General features: G+C 47.7%; 1 protein-coding gene across 2 annotated transcripts; it reads left to right on the top strand.

Annotated features, from left to right (window-relative positions):
* Nucleotides 1–1,341: 1,341 nt before the first annotated feature.
* PDCD6 (programmed cell death 6) lies at nt 1,342–16,506 on the top strand. Of its 2 annotated transcripts, none has more exons than XM_090276277.1 (7): nt 1,342–1,399; nt 1,569–1,951; nt 2,891–2,952; nt 7,940–7,984; nt 9,519–9,671; nt 13,315–13,424; nt 15,816–16,506. In XM_090276277.1, exons 2-7 carry the CDS (start codon nt 1,851–1,853, stop codon nt 15,912–15,914), a joined length of 570 nt encoding a protein of 189 aa, XP_090132403.1. In that variant the 5' UTR covers nt 1,342–1,399; nt 1,569–1,850; the 3' UTR covers nt 15,915–16,506. The 2 variants fall into 2 exon arrangements, with proteins under 2 accessions (XP_090132403.1, XP_090132402.1); XM_090276276.1 differs by having other exon boundaries at nt 1,345–1,399; nt 9,519–9,677.
* The last annotated feature ends 2,132 nt before the right edge of the window (nt 16,507–18,638 follow it).

Here is an 18,638-nt window from a genome sequence, read left to right as displayed (position 1 = left end):
GGCAGGGGTGAGTTTTCTATTAACCTTTATTTCCTAGTACTTAATCTCCCTTTTAAGAGTCAGCCTTGCCACCACTGTGGTAATGCAGAAAAAGAGTAAATTGCCTTTTTGAACTTAGGCCAGTTATGGTTCTCTCATCAGTAAAATGTGGACCTTTGGACAATATCTTGCAATCAGATACTGGTATGAGGATTACATAAAGTAACACTTAAACACTAGGGTAGATTCTAGCTCATTGTAAGCATCCAGTAAGTGATTCTTACCTTAAATGAATCGTTTTCCAACCCTAGAACTACTGTAAAAAGAAAGCAGAGTTGGGCTTCAGATGGTGTTGGCTGTGCCAATCCAGGCTGGAGACTTGGCCAAGGGTTCGTGGAGCCAGTGTCACTGTGGATGGAGAGAGGGAAGCAGGGGCCCTCTGCAGCCGCCAAGATTTTTCTGGCTTAAGTTTCTATATGTACACTGTACTAGAAAAGTTACAAATTGGGTTGGAAAATCAGTTATTAACTTTGTAGAGATCTAGAAAACACAAAAGGAGCTAGAGATGGAATAAAGGATAAAGATGGATTTCAAACACTACAAAGAGCTGTGCAAAATCTAGAAAGGACTGTTGTCAACAAGTGATGTGAATACTTTATGAGAAAACCAGAAACCATTTAATTCACTGAGTCATGAGAAAAAAATCCATTGTTGAAAAGGTTTGAGGATTAATACTGCGGGCGAATGCCAAAGTCACAAAATATCTTAATTTCTTTGTAGAAACTGAGAGAACTCTCCAGCATGTGTCCCTGTATTAAGTGGGACAGAGAGTAACAGTTGGGAGAATGATCGCTGGTCAGATCTGCAGCTGTGCCCAGAGCGCTGAATAATGGATATGTGTCCACTGGGAGCAAAGTCTCAGGTGCCTCCAGTAAAAGGCCATGTCCTTGGCCGCCATTCCTTCCACGTTCTGGTAAGAAATGCTTCCCCGGTAGTAAGTGGGAGTGGAATAGTAGACAGCAAGATGTTGAGAAGAACTATATGCACAACCAATGGGTATGGACTAAGGGGGCGGGGCACTGGAGCGAGGGGGACGGTCGCTGGGTGGAGGGGAACAAAGAGAAAAGAATTGGGACAATTATAACAGCATAATCAATAAAGCATATTAAAAAGAAAGAAATGCTTCCCCAGATGAAACGAGCCAGCAATCATTGAATCAGGAATTAAAAAACCTGCGAAACTGGAAGTCTAGGAACGCCCAGGAAAAAATTCTGGGTCCGGATCTGGGCGGGAGAGGGCAAGGTTTGCAAACGGGAAGGGGACGTGAGTGCCCTTAAGTTGGGACGTCACTGAAAATGCTCAGGGTTGCACCACCGTCCAAATGAGGTGTCTGTCACTCGGAGAAGGGTCCAGCCTGGCCGTGAGTGTGAGGGGCCCTGGGTCCGCAGGCACTGAGAGTCGCTGGTGACCCTAAGTGGGGTAGCGCGCTGGGACAGGGGCTGGGAAACCCACAGTAGCGCATGAGTGTGTCTGCCACGTGCATTGCCCCCCTCCGTCACACTCGCTTTCACGACTTTCTTTTGGTGCAGGAATTAAACGTGCCGGAGTGAAACCCCTTCCGCTCATCACGTGCGCTCTGCGGAGCTGACACAGGATGTACCCGAACCCGGAAGCAGCTGGCCGAAAGGAAGCGGGGCTGCAAAGGGATTGGCAGTGTCCGGCCCCGTGATCTTCTCGAAGCCAGGCACTTCCGGTTGCTTCTGGAAGTTGCGTGGGCTCTAGGTCACACCCCCAGCAGAGGCGGAAGTGCAGCTAGCCCTGGGCGTTTCTTGTCGCCTCCGACTCCCTAGCCTAACCTCACCCCTGGGCCCATGGCCGCCTACCCTTACCGCCCGAGCGCCGGGGCCGGCCCCGGCCCAGCCGTGGGTGCGGCACTGCCAGATCAGAGCTTCCTGTGGAACGTCTTCCAGAGGTGAGATCCTGCGTGCGGGCACTGACAGGAGTCCGCCGGCCTCTGCTCCGCCACCCCCCCCCCCCAAGTCCTGGCCTCTCCCCAGCCTGCACTCCAGCCTCTCCACAACCTCCTGCTCAATTTTACCCCTTAGCCTCTCCCCAGCCTTCACTTTGGCCTGCCCCCCATCTCTCCCCAGCCCCCACTCCGCCTTCCTCAGCCTTGCCCTGGCCTCCTGCCCCATCTACTCCCTTAACCCAGCCTCTCCCAAGGTCTCCGCTCTGCTCACTGCCCTTCCTCCCCTCATGTGCCTTGCCCAGTCCCCTTCTGTCTCGGGGTCTTCCCTGGCGCTGGACCTCTCCCGAGGTGTGGAGCCTGCCGAAGACTCCCTGCCTCCACCCCTCCCACTAACAGCCAAAAACCCACAGTAGAGGGGCGGGCTCTTGCTGCTCGGTAAGAGTCTCCTTGCGATGCTAGTTTTAGATAAACAGAAACAAGACTCTGCTCCAGCGCTATTAAAATGCCAGCAGCCAGTTAGGAAGCTGGGACGTGATGGCTGCCATGGAAGGTGATCTTTACCTGAGTTCCTTCTGGCCATGACCGCCCTTCCAGTGAATAAATGACGGAAACTTGGGTGACTCACGGCCAGGGAATGACTGGGTTGAGAAAATCTTTTCTTGTTCATGAACAAGAGAGAAACCGGTGCAAGTGGAACTCAGGCCAAAGGAGAATCGAACAAAAAGGCCTGGGCACCAACTTGGACTTGGGCAGGGGCAGTGCTCAGGATGAGAGAGGAGCTTCAGCATTTCTTTATTCCCCAGCAGAACAAACTGAAAGGTCTGTGGGAAGAAACATCCCAGAATTAACGTAGGATGGTCCGTGGGGTTAAATGTTTGTGCTTACCATAGTTTGCTTTTCGTGCACTTTTAACCACCAGGCGAACTGGTCTTGATTTTATAGGGTTGATAAAGACAGGAGCGGCGTGATATCCGACAATGAGCTTCAGCAAGCACTGTCCAATGGTGAGTGGGCTGTGGCCATCAGGACTTCTAAACTGCAAGCCTGTAAAGGCACGGGCTGGCGGTGGTTCTGATTTATTTTGCCAAGTGCTCCTGTGTTAGTGCTGCTCTGAGTGCCTTGCACAACAACTGTGGGTCAGCACGGGGAACTGCTGTTTGAGAAGAGCAGGCTGGAGGTATAGGTTTTAGGGAGGGAGAAGATTAGCTTTGTACAGCAAGTATCCTTCAGGTATCTTGAAGAGCATTGAATTTCTTAGGTAACTGATCTTTGCGACCCTCCTGGAGAGGGTCACCGAGGTCTGAGAGGCCACCAGGTTGTGGGGAGGTGGTCTTGTCTGTGGCAGAATTCTAGGCATTCAGATAAGGATGAGGGTTACAGCGTTTGTGGGTGGTGTGTTGCAGGCTCTCCATGGAGTTGAGTTCTTGCCAGTTTCAATGTGATTAATCCGTGAAAGTGCTATTAGAGATCTTCTACTTTGATAAATATCCTGACTGCGTTTCCCTTTTTTTAATCCCTCAGATGAACTGTCTTTTCTGATTCTTATATAAGAATCAGAACCTTGCCTTTACAAAGTTTAGCTTTGTACAGCAGGTATCCTTCAGGTATCTTGAAGATCATTGAATTTCTTAGGTAACTGAACTTTGCGATCCTCCTGGAGAGGGTCACCAAGGTCTGATTCTTGCCTTCCCACTAGAAATATGCTAGAAAAGGGATTGATTTTTAAGATGTTATAAAGATGTTGGAAGTCTCCTTTTTATTAGTGGCAAGCAGTTTGATGTCATGGAAAGATTGGACTAGGAAGTGAGAAAGACCCGGGGTGCTGACTCCGCTTCCCAGTGCTGGGTATGGGGTTAAAGACAGCATGCGCCCCTCATGTTCACACGTGCCAGGAACTCAGTGTTAGTGTATTTTATTGCCTCATGATTCACATAAAACTGAAGCTTCGTATTTACATTAGTACTTTTACTTTATAGAAGGGTAGATAACTTTCCAGTGTTTAACATGTGTGGGCCACAGATGTTGGTGTACAGCTTCAGGTGTATTTATATAGATAGTTTTCAGGAAATTAAGAAATTCCATTAGTTCGGCCTTGACGATTGTGCCTTCTTGATTCCTCTCTGATCATTATTAACCCCCTTTCTAAAAAAATTTGTGTCCCCAGTGCTAAAGTTACATTAGGGCAAGTAGAAGGCAGGGTTACTAGAAAGATGAAAGATGTCCAGGGCACCTGGAATCCAGCAGACCACAGTCTGGCAAATCCTGGCTTAAATCTTTGTAAGTGTTGACTACAATGGATGATTTCTTCACATCGTGTGCTAATTGTGGCCGGATGTTAAAGATATTGGCCAGGACAGTGATAGTGCCCCATGGCGGTGAGTGTTTTCTGTTGAGCTCTTCTGCAGTGAGGGAGGACTGATTCGTGATCTTTTTTGTCCATTTGCTATCAAGTTTAAGAGTGCTGCCCAGGTTTAGGGTTTGTGTGAAACCTGCTCAGTTAGGAGTGATGGTCACGCACTCGACATCTCTCCATCTTTGGTGGGCTCATTGGGGTCACGGGACTCAACCTGCCTGGGTTCAAACCCTGGCTCTACCAGTTCTAGGAATGTGACCTTGAGCAAAGACCTGGCCTTCCTGGGTCTGTGTCCCACAGTTACTGGGACGGTAAATTGAGGAAATGCATGTAGAGCACCAGTGAGGGATGAGGAATAGTGGTGTGACTGCCACTGTTAATGGCCAAAGAGCTGCCTCGAGTCTGATGACCTTTCCTTCCCTAATGATAGTGGGGATGGCGGTTACCACCTAGGGAGCACCCACTGCACGTGGGCACTGTGCTGGGCGCTTCACAAACCTGTCCCCCTGCTGCTTCTGCCTAGAACGCCTGCCTCTCCTCCCTCTGAGGCGGATGCCACCCGCACCACCGTGCCTTCTAACCCTTTCCTCCCTTTGAGCAGCATTTCTGCTTCCTCGATGTGCTCCTTTCTCTCCCTTCTTCTGTAACCATTTTGTGGTGCTCTCTTCCTGAACAGGGGCTGAACTGGTGACAGGATAGACAATGTTGGTTCTCCTTGCACCTTGAATTCCTGTAGCTGATATGATTGAAGTTATTTTCAGTTCTGATTTTTCTCCTAGTAATGGGTTATTTCATAAAATTGTTTTTACGAGTTTATTGCTGGTGGGGAAACTGGAGTTACAGAACAGCGTGGTCTCTCACTTCAGTTAGACCTGTGGTTTGGAGTGCTGTCTGTTTAAAGTCGAGCGGAGACTGCTCTGGAAAAGGGCTTTTGTAGGTCCCACACACTGAGTCCTTTGTAGGAAAGCCTCCAGAAATGACTGCTTTCAGGATGTGTGGTCAGTGGGTCTGAAGAGAGAGGGGACTGTGCCTGTGCCTTCGTTTTAAAATAACCTGCCGCAAACAATCTTGATTTTGAGGTACTTGTTTATTTACTTTTTTCCTTTCACACTATTTTTTGGAATTAAGGGAAGTTAATTTTGCTCAAGCTTCTTTTTTGTGCTTTAAGGTTTGCCTTAACGTAAGATATTGATGTATTTTGAGGAGGCATTTTTAGCTATGCTTTAAAAAGTAATGATTTGTATATTTTTTTAGGGCCTTTTTATCAAAATAGAGTTCCAGATTTCTTGGGATCCTGTATTTTTAAAAAATGAGAGAAATGAGACCATCCAAGCAGATAGTCCCTGCAGTTACATCTCTGTCCTGTCCCCACTCAGTGTCGTGGGTGATGGTGTTTGTGTCCCAGATGCAGCAGAGAGAGTGAGGTTCACCTGCCGCCCCCATCTGCCGGGTGAGGGCTGACTCAGCGGGCTGGGCTACTCTGAGCCTGCTTGTTTCCAGGAAGGGCCTGTTTTATGATGGGCTGCCTCTGGAATGTTCTGACTGATAAGAGTGTTTTGCCCACTGAGGGCCTTAAGCGCTTTGTACCCATTTGCCTGGAGATAGTTCACACAGTTTGGTGATGGCAAGCACCTGTCTTCCCTCTGGGCATCAGGAGCTTCAGTGACTGACCCCCAAGAGAAACCCTGGACTCCCTGGCTCAGGGGAGCATCTCTGGTTGACAGCACTTCATGTGTGTCATCATCCTGTCCTGTGTGGCCACACGTGGTCCGCTCTGCAAGCTGTGCCTGGTCTCCCCAGACTTGTCCCAGTGTCTTTCCCTCTGCTGGTTTTACTTTCTGTCCTTTCACTCTACCAAACTGAGCATGAGTGGTGTTGTCCTAGCTAGTTACCGAGCCTGAGGGAGGTCTGGGGACCCTCAGGACAGCCTATTACATTTGCTCTTCCTAGAAGCTTGCCCACCAGAGTTTCAGATAGAAACAAGGAAGGTTTGGAGTGGATGGCCTGGCTTTGCCGACAGGTTACTGCACGAGCCTGGGCAGGTCATAGCATTCGTGGCCTCAGTGTCTCTGGGTGTAAAAACAGGGCCTGTAGTATGTGTTCTGTGCCTTCAGTGAGCACTGTTGAATAGTGTGATTTCTTACAGAACACTGTTTTATAAGCTGTTTAGGTTTTCAGGCTGACACTCAGGTGCATTTATTGCTCAGTATAACCAAAATGTGAAATGTCTGCACATTGCAGCTTTTCAGCTTCATTGTGGGTTGTTAAGGTTTGATGTTAAGCCCGGAAAGAAGGTGAGAGGACTGAGAGTCAGTTACCTGTTGGCTGTTATGGTCCCCTGGTTTCTGTGGAGAGTTGGGTCCCTTTTGGGTAGCAAGAAGGACGAGTGGATGTCTGAAGCCTTCCTCCACGTTCCAGGTCTCTCCATCATTGACTCAGCCCCAGACCCTTCAGTTCTCAGACTCCCCCAGGACGGCTGGGTCCCCCAGGCTTGCCTCTCTGGGGTGCGCTATCTGTGCACTCCCCCTCTGCCTGTCGGGGCCCTCGGTCCTCACCACAGGGGGGCCTGTGTGTGCAGCATTACTTAACTAGTCTACTTGTACTGCTCTTGTTTAGCACTTGTTCCGCCAAGTCAGCTCCTGACAGCCCAGGGGTGATACGCGCAGTTGGGTTGGGCTAACCCTCCAGTTCTGCACAGGCAGCTTGGTCCAGCCCATGCTCACAACTCCTCTCCTGTGGTCACTTAGTCTGTGTCAGGCGGCCGGAACACGCAGGAAGGAAGAGACACCAGTGGGTGCTTGTGGTGTCTGGCACAAGTGGCGCGTTATCTTCTGTGAAACCCACTTCAGTGCAGGGAGCCACTGGGAGGGAGGGAGGAGAGGGCAGGCATGGGTGACGCAGTGATACTCCCCATGTGTGGAATTTTCCTGTAACATAGTTTTGCTTTTATACTGATTTCCAGTAATACTGACTTTTCCTAGTACCTTTATACACATACTTGTGCCTGCCTTTCCCCCAGAGGTCTGTGAAGCCTGCACAAAGGTGCCGTCCAGCACTGATGTGTGCCAGGCCTGGGTGGGGACATGGGAGCCCCTGCTTTCTTGGGAGGACCAGCCTTCATGGAGTCATGACGGTTGCAGGTGTTCTGAAGGGGCAGTCAGAAGACATGGGCAGAACAGATGGATTTAACTCAGCCATTTGGAGTTTGGGGCACTCAGGGAACGCTCCCTGAGGAAGCATCCCGCCTGAGGCCTACGGGGAGGTAGGAGTTGGGTGGAGAATGAGCATGTGTTTAGAGGGGCACCTGTGAAGGTGAGAAGCCTGGACAAGCCCGGAGTTGGGTGGGCGTTGACTCTGGAGGGGCTGCAGGGCCCAGTGTCCCTGAGTGTGAGGTGTGGCACCCGGAAGACTCCAGCCCGCCACAACTCAAAGGTCGGGGCAGGTCTCTGTGTGCCGCCCAGAACTGAAACAGTAGGTATATAAGGGAAAATGGGCTATTTTTATACAAGTGAGGGGTGGGCAGAGATACTGCTTTTCCTCCATAAAAAAACATTTTTTTTTACTTTGTTTCTACTGAGTGTAAAAATCAATTAAAGTACAAATCGCACTCTCTTACTTTAGTTCCTGTTTGTTTTCAGGCACCTGGACCCCGTTTAATCCGGTGACTGTCAGGTCAATCATATGTAAGTAAGGGTACTGGCATCCTGTCCGTGCAGGCAGACAGATGTGGGCTGCTTGGTGCAGCATGTGCCTCCTACCTTTTCCTCCCAGAATTCTGTTAGATGTGGGCCTTCATCCTGCCCTTCTGTCCCCTGATTCTTTTTTTTTTAAATCCTTGCCCAAGGTCCATTTTTTTTATTTTGGAGGGAGAGGGAGAGAGAATGAAAGCGAATGAGAGAGAATGAGAGAAACATCCATGGGCTGCCTCCTGTACATGCCCCGACTGGGGGTGGAACCTGAAACCTAGGTATGTGCCCAAAGCAGGGATCGAACTAGCACCCTTTTTGGTGTACAGGGTGACTCTCCATCCAACTGAGGCACCCGGCCAGGGCTGATTCTTTACTGTTAGTCTACGTCTGATCTGCCCTTTCAGTTGCCAACCCTGAAGGTTTCATACACACACTGGACTGCGTGTTCCACACACAATCCTTATCCCATGTAACCTTAGCCTGGAGGGATCCCCTGTTTTTTTATTACATGAAACTTCACTGAATGTAGTGTACTTCTGACCACACCAAGAGCATTCATACTACAGGCTTACATTAATCTCCTTACCTGAAGAGATACCAAATGATTTACCATTTTCCTTATGGCACTAATTCAGACTGCATTTTTATATACGTATATTTTAGCCATTTTGCAATTTAATGTGAATATAGTTTTAGGTTCTTTAGTATTTGAACCTGGAATTGGGCTGGTTTTTTTTTTTTGTTGTTGTTGTTTTGTTTTTTAATGAAAGGTTTTACTAAGAAAACGTTAAATCTAGTAGTGTCTCTCCCTGGCTGGTGTGGCTCAGTGGGTTGAGCTCTGGCCTGGGAACAGAAAGGTTGTTGTCAGTTCAATTCCCAATCAGGGCACACGCCTGGGCTGTGGGCCAGGTCCCTGGTCAGGGGGCTGTGAGAGGCAGCCCATTGATGTTTCTCTCGCACATACATGTTTCTCTCCATCTCTTTCTCCCGCCCTTCCCCTTCCTAAAGAATAAATAAAATCTTTTAAAAAATAAAAATAAAGCAGTAGAGTCTCTTTCTCATTGAAGTGGTCTCTGCTGGAGGATGTCAGTCCTGGGGAATGGGGTGGGGGGGCCCGTGTTCTAGGCCCAGATCTAGGTGCTGGGAGTAAGGGGCACTTAGCACTGGCATCTTCCTGACAAAGCAAGAGCACCCAGTGGTCGTGCTTCTGTAGAACCTACTTCAGTATGAAGTATTCTTTTTATTGTGACTCTTAATAGTGTGTTTTGCTTGCACTTTCCTTTTCATAGGGGCTGTGGCTGGGTGGCATTGTCCCTGCCCCTCCCCAGCAGGGGTGATCTTGCCCCTGACTCAGCCAATGAGCGTGATTAGCAGCAACACTTAGGGATTTGCAGGCTGAATGCCATGCTGGGCCCAGAGGAATCCAGGTCTGCTGGACGTGGAGAGGTCACTGCTGTGGCCTTGTTTCTTGCTGATTAGCGTTGAGATTCCATTCACTGCGCACCACTCACACTCCTTTTTGTCTCAGCAATGTTCGACCGCGAGAACAAGGCCGGCGTGAACTTCAACGAGTTCACAGGCGTCTGGAAGTACATCACAGACTGGCAGAATGTCTTCCGCACCTACGACAGGGACAACTCGGGGATGATTGACAAGAATGAGCTCAAGCAAGCACTCTCAGGTTTTGGTAATTCATTTATCTTGATTGTGTAGCATGTTTCATTTTGGAACCTAGGTACCATTAAAGTTCTTTTTCCTTTGTTCAACTTACTGATTTTTTAACCCAGTCTATGTGAAATTTTTGTTTACATCATATAGATTTACGTGTTGATGTTATTGGAGACTTATGCTGTTTTTATCGCATTTTTTTTTCATCCAAAATGAGATAAGGGCTATACAATCGTTTATCTTTTGTGAATTGGAATGATATCACAAGCACATTGAGAATGTGGCTTTGAAAAAATTTAAAGTGAATCAGTGAAAAACACAGTGTAGGGCAGCTTATATTTTATGATACATCGCATACACAGAAAGGTGGAAAATCGCCATTAGAGACAATTCTCTAAGCTGCAATGCACATCGCGGGCCTCGGGTAGGGCATTAGAGTCAGCGGGAGCTCCCATTCTCAAGTGCGTGTCAGGTGTGTGCGTGCAGTGCTGTCAGGGGTGTGCACATGGTACCTTTCCAGAGTGGGTCAGCGGGCCTTTGATGCCTTGGCATAGATCTGAGAAGCAGTTTTTTTTTTTTTTTTTTTTTTTAATAGAGGAAAAACTGAAATGTTGAAGGACTTGTTCAAGGTTTGAAGTTACACTAAGATTCTAATTTGGGGCAACTTCACTCAGCCCTGTGTTCACTGGGCCATATGACAAAATCCCTTCTATGTTTTTGTTACAAGGCTGCTTATAAATTCCTTCTAGAAGAAAATAGGAAAAGTTAGATTATAATGTACTGTTTTCTAGGTATTTCAAGTTTTAATACTATAAACTGCATTTCGGTTCTTGTGGTTGTTAACGAAGTCCTGCCCTCTCCATTTTTCTCTGATCATGTACTTTACAGCTGTCTTCTCTTTCTGTCACTTTCTTTTCTTGCCTTATGAACTTGGACATAGTATCAAATAGAGGCTGTGATGGCACAGGACGTCTGTGTGGTCAGTTTGGGCAGGACGTGGACCTTGGGTTCTTTGAGTTGGAACTAGGAATGCAGCTGACCTTGTTCTTCCATTAGGTGGGGGAACTGCTGGGGGTCCTAGGGAAGTCTGGGAGGGAAGGAGCCAGGTGCCTGGCCAGGCTGGGAAGAACTTGGGAGAAGTCCAGATCCTGTGAATGATTTCCAGTCAAGTGACTTCAGGTATCACAGGTCACAGAACACAGCATTTTCTAACCTTGTGAGGCCCAGAGCCCTCTTTTGTTACTTGGTGCTGTGAACTCTGGCTCCTTGGAGCTCCTGGTGGAATTGCTTATGTGGAGGATGTCATGGACCTCTCGGGCCTCGCAGTCTCCATCAGACCCGGGATGGCTGCAACTGCGGCAGAGGTGCCTGGTGGTCAGGAACTGGCAGGCCCCTCACACTGTCAGTGCTGAGAGTCTTCCTGACTTCTGAGCTTTTCTGGAAAAATTAAATAATCTTTTTGCAGCATTTCTTCATTTATTCCAAAAAGTTTCTTCTTGTGATTAGTTCTTGGTTTTCCAGGGCTTCTCTGAAGCTTTGTTTTCTGTGCAAGGAACATGATCTTTTTCCCATAGTGATTATTTTGGAAGATTTTTCTGTAGTAACTATTAGGAAATGTGCCACAGAAGCAAGAAGTCCCATTCAGTTTTGACCCCTAAGAACAAGTATCTTGCTTCGGGTAAGCAGAGGGCTAAGTTTTAGCTCAGCAGGTGTGTGAAGGCGTCTGGGGGATGAACCCTGAGGAGCCCTCTGACCTTCATCAGCTCCATGCTGGTAGCTTAGGCCAGCCCTGGCAGCACCGTGTGACTGACTGGCACACATGCTGGATTTGATAGTCCATTCACTTAAGAGTTTTTATTGATATGTGCTGTACACCATGTACAGAGACCTAGAGATGAACAGGTACATGAGGCACAGCCCTCAGTCGTGCTGGCGTGGAGGCCACTGCTCCCCAGGTGGAGCCGACTCACACAGTACAGGCCTCCAGGGCAGCGCTGACCCTTGACAGGCAGGCACTGGGCAGCCCCATACCCAGCTCGCCTTTCTTCCACCTGGGCCCTGTTGGCTATTAAGCCAATGTAGTGTTTATTATGGAAACTTTTTGAAATGTAATGAACCTCCATTTATTCACAACTCAGTCACCCTTTTTCTATCATTTTGCTGCATTTGCTTTGCCCCCTTTTTATTCTGAAGCAGAAAGGTGCTCAGCCACAGATTGGGGTAAGGCCCTGCAGCCAGCATGCCAGATCTGAAGGGCAGCCAGTCCCAGCCAGAGCTCTAGAGTCACTGGAAGTTAATGGCAGGAGCAGTACAAGCTGCTTCCATTATCTGTAGGTTGTGGAGATACTGTGTCGTTGTTACTCTCTTCTCTGTCCTTTCTCATTCTGGGCAGGAGACCATTGCACCCAAATGGGCACGGCCTTGTTGCTGTGTCCCAAGCTCAGCCCTCAGCGGCCTGGGCCTCTGTCTTACCTGACCACGGGCACAGGTGCTGGTGTGAGGAGATGAGAATCGTAGGGGCCAGGAGGAGTGACAGCCATCCAGGACCTACTGTTTCTAAGTCAGGCATGTCAGCTTGCAGGAAAGGGGGACCTGGATTTAAGTCATAGAGACGTGCAAAGCACGCTGGCCACTCAAGAAGGTACCATCACATGTTTGCATGTTAAAATCTTTTTTAGTCAAGTGTTAAGTATTTATACAGGTAATTAACTGTGAAATTCACTCAGACAGTATGGTGTACATTTCCTTGCAAAGACTGCAGCAAGACTGAAAACCAGTAAAAATATTTTGGCACCTGGATCTTGTCTCCTGAATAAGTAAGGATACCATGGTCACACAGGTAGTGGGATTAATTAAGAGGGGAGGAAGGGGCAGGAAGTAGGTGTCCTGCACGGGAGTCCCCCACACAGGGGACTGTGTGTCCGCACATCTCCAGACCCGTCTTCCTGCTGGAGATCTTTTTCAGACACATGTAGTAAATTGAAAATGGAATCAGTGACCCTTTGCCATAAGATTTGTTGAACCTGTAGTAGTTTTGAGCTTTGTGAGGCTACCTTACTCATTGTAATGTTTAATTGCCTAATCACTTAATTTCTCTGGGGGAAATATCTATCAATTAATCTGTTTCCTCCTTAGGCTTATGTTTTGTTTAATTGGAAGACGTCATTGATATTTTATCTTTTAAAACATTCTCTAGTAATGAGTAACCCAGGAGAGCTGAGCTATACAGAACTTTCATCTGAGTTAATAAATGTAATAAAATGTATTAGTAAAGGACTTTTTTAAATGATCACTCCTTTGCATTCAAGAAACTTGGCCTGGCTGCTTTGCAGGGTGGTCAGTGGTGGGGCCACCCAGTGGAGTGCAGGTGTGATGTGAACTAGTGGGCATCCTTCAGCTCATGGTGTGGTCCAGACTCCAGTTACTCCTCACACTCCAGGAAGACAATGTGGCCTGTCAGCAGTGGTCACTGCTGAATGACTCACGGAGCTTCGAGTGCATTTGAATGAATGTGCACCATGTGTTTCCCACCCAGCCCAGACCATTCATTATCAGTTGTGATAAAAGGCGTGGTCTGTTGGGGGAGAAGGGCAAGTGTGGTGCTGAAGGAAGCACCTGCTCTCCTGGCACTCTATTTACTCTGATTCCTTTTCAAGGCTACCGGCTCTCTGACCAGTTTCACGACATCCTCATTCGGAAGTTTGACAGACAAGGACGGGGACAAATCGCCTTTGATGACTTCATCCAGGGCTGCATCGTCTTGCAGGTAATTGGGCTCCTCAAGAGTGAAAAGGAAATACCTTTCTGAAATTATTGATACACTGAGTCAGACGTATATAAAATTAGTTCCTGGAGCTTCTAAAAGTTAATCTTGCCTTTGGAGAGGTAACTATTTTTTCTGTTACACAGAGGTGTAAACAGTAGTGCTCTTTTTTCCTCATGGAAATGCTATAGAGCAGTCCATTTGGAAGAGGTGGGGTTTTTCCCCCCCATATCCAGTGGGTTATTTGCATTTATACTCACTGTTTTTGTTGTATTTTTATTCTGAGGAAATGGGTAGGTTTTCCATGTGTTTTTCCTTCTGCCCTGCCTTCCTGTGTGAGGCGAGCTCCAGATCCCCAACCTGGCTCCCGAGCTCACAGGTTCTTGTGTGGGTGTTGGTGCCATTCCTGGCCAGCATCTGGTGGAGCTCATGAGTCACGCTGACCCCTGCACGTCCCATGAGACATCCGTCCTACAGCAAAAAAATCACAGTAACAGAGACAACAGTAAAACGAACCCATGTTCCCATCACTCGGATTCAGCAGTTACCACTTGTGGACAATGGATTATAATAACTCTATAACCCCCTCCCCCATTATTCTGAATCAAGTTCCACTTAATGGAAAGAGAATGGTTTTTCCGTCAATATTTTAGGAGAATATTTTAGTAGGATCCATCTCTAGAAGAAAAATCCTAGCAACTTGAATCAAAATTGAGGTTCCATCTTGTCAGCTTTAGAATTCACTTAAGATGTGAACAGCACAAGGTTTTTAAATGTAATTTGGAATTTTTAAAACATTCTCAGATTTTTCTTTTCTCATTAAAATGGTAAGTCAATAAAAGTGAAGTTTCTAATTTCTTTACCAGTGAATCTGGTGGGTCATTTTCTCTCCAGATCCACATCTGTTAACTCTTAAGCTTCAGCTCCCTGAGATGGGAGAGCCTGACTCTGTCTGTCAGGGTCTGGTGAGATTGGGGTACATGTTTGCAGTATTTAAACACAAATCTCATTAGGATCTGTGTCTGATTTGCTTTAGGATTTTCATTTGAGATTATGTCCCATAAGTAAACATACAATTCTTGTATTTCTTCCTAAGCAATGGTTACTGTATGTAGGCTCAGCAGCTGAGGTAATGGGATGAGCCCTCTAAGAAACTCCCCCTGGGCTGAGGACAAGCCAGCCACTGCCTCCAGGCAGGCCTCCAAGCTATGCCTGGGGCCTGATTGCCAGTTACTAGTCCTGCCCACACTTTGAGAATGACCTTAAATGCTGGACAGAGGTGGGGAATTGAAAAGAAAAGCTGCAGGCCACTAATAAAAAGCCCTCAAAATGTTTTCCTTTGTCTGCCTTTTTCTGAAAAGAAAAAGGCTTTTGGAAAATTGTTTCTGACAAAATAACATGAAAACTTGTAGAGCTTTGACTGGTGTGGCTCACTTGGTTGGGCATTGTCATGTGAAGCGAAAGGTCTCCGATTGATTCCCAGTCTGGGCACATGCAGGTTCAGTCCCTGGTCAGGGTGTGTATGAGAGGCAACTGATCAATGTTTCTGTTTTACATTGATGTTTTTCTCCCTCTCTTCTCCTCTTTCTAAAAATAAATAAAATCTAAAAAAAACAAAAACAACTTGTAGAAATCACTTAAAACATGAAAAAAGATTTCTCATTGTTCTTCAAACCAGAGTTAAGTGCTGCTGGCGGTTTCTGTCATTTTGCACATGTGCTGGGACATTCCTGTCTGACACCAAGGGGTGATCACCCTTGTCAGGCCCCGTGTGCTGTAGCCATTTCACCTGCCCCAGGACTGGAGGGACAACAGGTGGAGCCCTGAGGAGATTAGGGCATGCACAGCCCACATGGCCAGGCTCTAGCCTTTCTGGGTCCTGCTCAGGTCAGCTGGCTGGACACCAAGGTCATGATGAACCAGGGCGTTGATTTCTTCTCTTGGCATTAGGATTCTTCAGAATCTAGTGCGGTCGCCAGCCCTGTCCTTTGGGGCAGTCCTTAACCTGACTGTTCCTGCTGTTGGGTAAGGTGGTCTCCTTTCTGCTTCTGACCTGACCTGGATGGTCAGGCTTGTGCTTAGACTAAAGTGGAGCCTTGGGATGGGAGATTGGCAGACAGGAGACTGTGGGGGGCAGGGAGACCTGCCCTTCCATGCTGTGCACTGAGCCTCACCTGCTGCAGTTGGGATCTAAGGGAGGGGCCCTGGGATCAGGCCTGGCTTGAGAAGTAGACAGGAATTCCCCCACCCATGCTTCCCTGCGCTGGTCTCTTGTCAGGAGGTGTGGAGGCATGAATGCTTCTGAAATTGGGTTCCTAAATGTCTTCTGCCAAATTGATTGTTCCTTCTGTTTAATATCAAGATCTAAATGCCTGTGGTTTTTTTTTTCCCCAGAGGTTGACAGATATATTCAGACGCTATGATACAGATCAGGACGGCTGGATTCAGGTGTCATATGAACAGTATCTCTCCATGGTCTTCAGCATCGTATAACACTGGCCTTTTACAAATAGCAACATGACTTTCGGAAAAAGAGACTGAAAATGCCAAATCTCTTATATTTAACGAAATGGAGCATGGATGCAGTAGACACTGTTCTTCCTTTAGACTTTATATAATTAATATTTGGGGACACAACTGTACATATGTGGATAATCTGATTAACTTTTTGCAGTTGTAACAATAGTCATATTGTTATTCATGTACAGGCATTTGATTTGGGACTGTTTGTGCCATGAGGTAAGATATAATAATGTTTCACGTATTCTGCATGTAAAACATTCATCATGTGCTTTTCTATATAGCTCTAATTCTACAGTGGATGTACTTTTATTAGCCAATAGGAATTTTAAAATTATACGAAACTTGCACAGAAGGCTTTTCATGTGCCTTACTTTTTAATAAAGGGGTTTATTGTATTTATTTGAGTATGCAACATAAGCAATAAAGCAGTGTACCCCTTGTCCCAATCCATCTCTGATGTGCTCACGAGGGGAGCTTATTGCAATGTGTAGGTCCCATCTATCCTGTTCTAAGGGTTTGTTTAAATTTCATAGGACTTCTTTGGACATATAAATCCAAGTGTAGTTTAGAGGTGTATTTTTGTTATTTGCTAACGATTCAGTGTGTCCTATGATGATCTGTTACAGTGTTTTCAATCATGAAAGTGAAATGGGTGAGTGATCAGTCAGCTTGTGACCCTTGACTCTGCCACTCAAGGAATCACCTTAGTCTGTTTCTCCTCCCCCTTTCAGTGTGCTTCCCCAAACCAGAATTGGAGGGGTCAGGTGTGAGGACTTTTGGGAGCTGAATGGGTGTCGATTACTTATATATTGGTCTGGGACATCAGAAATTAGGTAGCCCTGAGGGTCTGTGCTTGGATACCTTGCTGGCTGGGGATATGGGGACTTCAGGGGCTGTGGGTTTCTTAATCTGTGGTGTCTGTGATTAGAGGGATGAGAGCATCACTGATCACAATCTATGGGCCTCAGAGACTGACCTTGTGAGCTGTGGGGGTGGGGTCCACAGGGGTTTGAGGATTTCCACTCTTGTTCATGTTGGGTGTCTCTCTGGATGTTGACATTTATGACACAGCACCAGCACATGACCCCAAGCTCTGCTTGAGTGAGGTCAGTCTCCTGACCCCAAACCCCATATTTGCAGCTACAAGCAGCATTCAGACCCTCAGGCCCCAAGCTTCGGATTCCACGAGGCCTTCAGACCCAAGAATCAACTTTGTGAGTCCCACACATTCAGGTGCTTAGGTGACTGCGCCCTGGGTTCTCGTGGACACACTGGACTCAGCATCTTCCATCTAGTAAGTCCCACACCATCCCGCCTGCACCCAGTAACCACCTCTGCCTCCCTGTCCCCGTTCCCATGCCACACACCATGGCTACCAGAAGTGCCTGTGGAAGGCATCACTCCCATTTCTCCCTTGATCTCAAGCCTGTAAAGAACTCAAGCTTAGAGTGAGGGTAGCAAGCATCACCACTTGTCCAGCATTGTGCTTTACCCCATCCTGCTAATGCTGGCTTCCCCAGTCCGCCCACTACACCCCACCTACCCTGCCCCTGTAGCCTGTTGGACCCTGGAGTCTGCCTGGAACCCTGAGGAGCTGGCCTCGGAGCAATGTCAGGTCAGGGCGGAAGGGAGGCCCCTTCCCGCAGGCACCCGGTGTTTAATCTCCACGGATCACTGGATGCTGAGAGGCCTGTTCTCACCCTTCATCGGTCACAGTGAGGAGATTGTGGGAGGTGTGAACATGAATAGCTGCATTCCTGATTTAGGGACGGTGAGGCAGACACCAAGAAAAGGTCAAATTGTAAGTGGGTTAAGGTCCCATCCATTCTCATTAGCAGGGAGAGCTGTTTCTATATGAAAACAGTATGAGCTTTTCATCAACTCACAGGTGGGTGGTACAGATATTTTTTAAAGATACATATGTACACAGGTGTGCAGATTCAGGTAAGGTACATATGTGCTCAGTTGAGCAGATAAGGTACAGGTATGTTCGTGTGGGGGGGGCAGATAGGTATGGTACTGATGCTCTCAGGTATGGGACAGATGTGCTCAGGTATGTGGTGCAGATACTCTCAGATAAGGTACAGGTGTGCTCAGGTGTGGTATAGATAGGTAAGCTAGATTTGCTCAGGTGTGATCATATCAGGTAAGATAGGAATGTGCTCAGGATGTGGTATAGACATACAGGTGTGCAGTACAGATATGCTCAGGTGTCCGGTATAGACATTCAGGTGTGTGGCACAGATCCTGTCAGTGGGAGTCAAGGGTTTTGGCCAATGGAGACATGGTGAGGCGTGGGGGGTGGTTGGGCAGCCTCTGAGGGCTGTGGTGGGCAGACAGAACTCTGCTCACTGAAGGCCAGAAAGGCACATGAGCTTTGGGACTTGAGGGGACCCTGCTGGAGGGCAGGGCTACCTGAAGTATGGTGAGCAAGCCCTCCTGAGCCACCAGGCTGCCCTGGCAGGAGGATCAGAAGGTAAGACTCCAAATGCAGCCTGCAGTCATCAGTAGGCCACACGGGGGCAGTGCGTCACCCCTCAGAGGGACACCACACTGACCTGCCAGCCTGGAATTCACAGAAGCTACCCAGAAACCAGCGACAGTGGGGCTCAAAGTGGTGGGGAGGCAACAACGGCCTAGAAAGCTTTTCATGTATCAAGTTGCTCTGCTCAAGTGGCATCGGTCCACTCTGAG

The sequence above is a fragment of the Furipterus horrens genome, unplaced genomic scaffold (genome assembly GCF_987537825.1).
Source record: "Furipterus horrens unplaced genomic scaffold, mFurHor1.1.pri manual_scaffold_5, whole genome shotgun sequence".
Lineage (NCBI taxonomy): Eukaryota > Metazoa > Chordata > Mammalia > Chiroptera > Furipteridae > Furipterus > Furipterus horrens.
The sequence above is the reverse complement of the archived record's forward strand: the minus strand, read 5'-3'. Positions and strand labels throughout refer to the sequence as shown.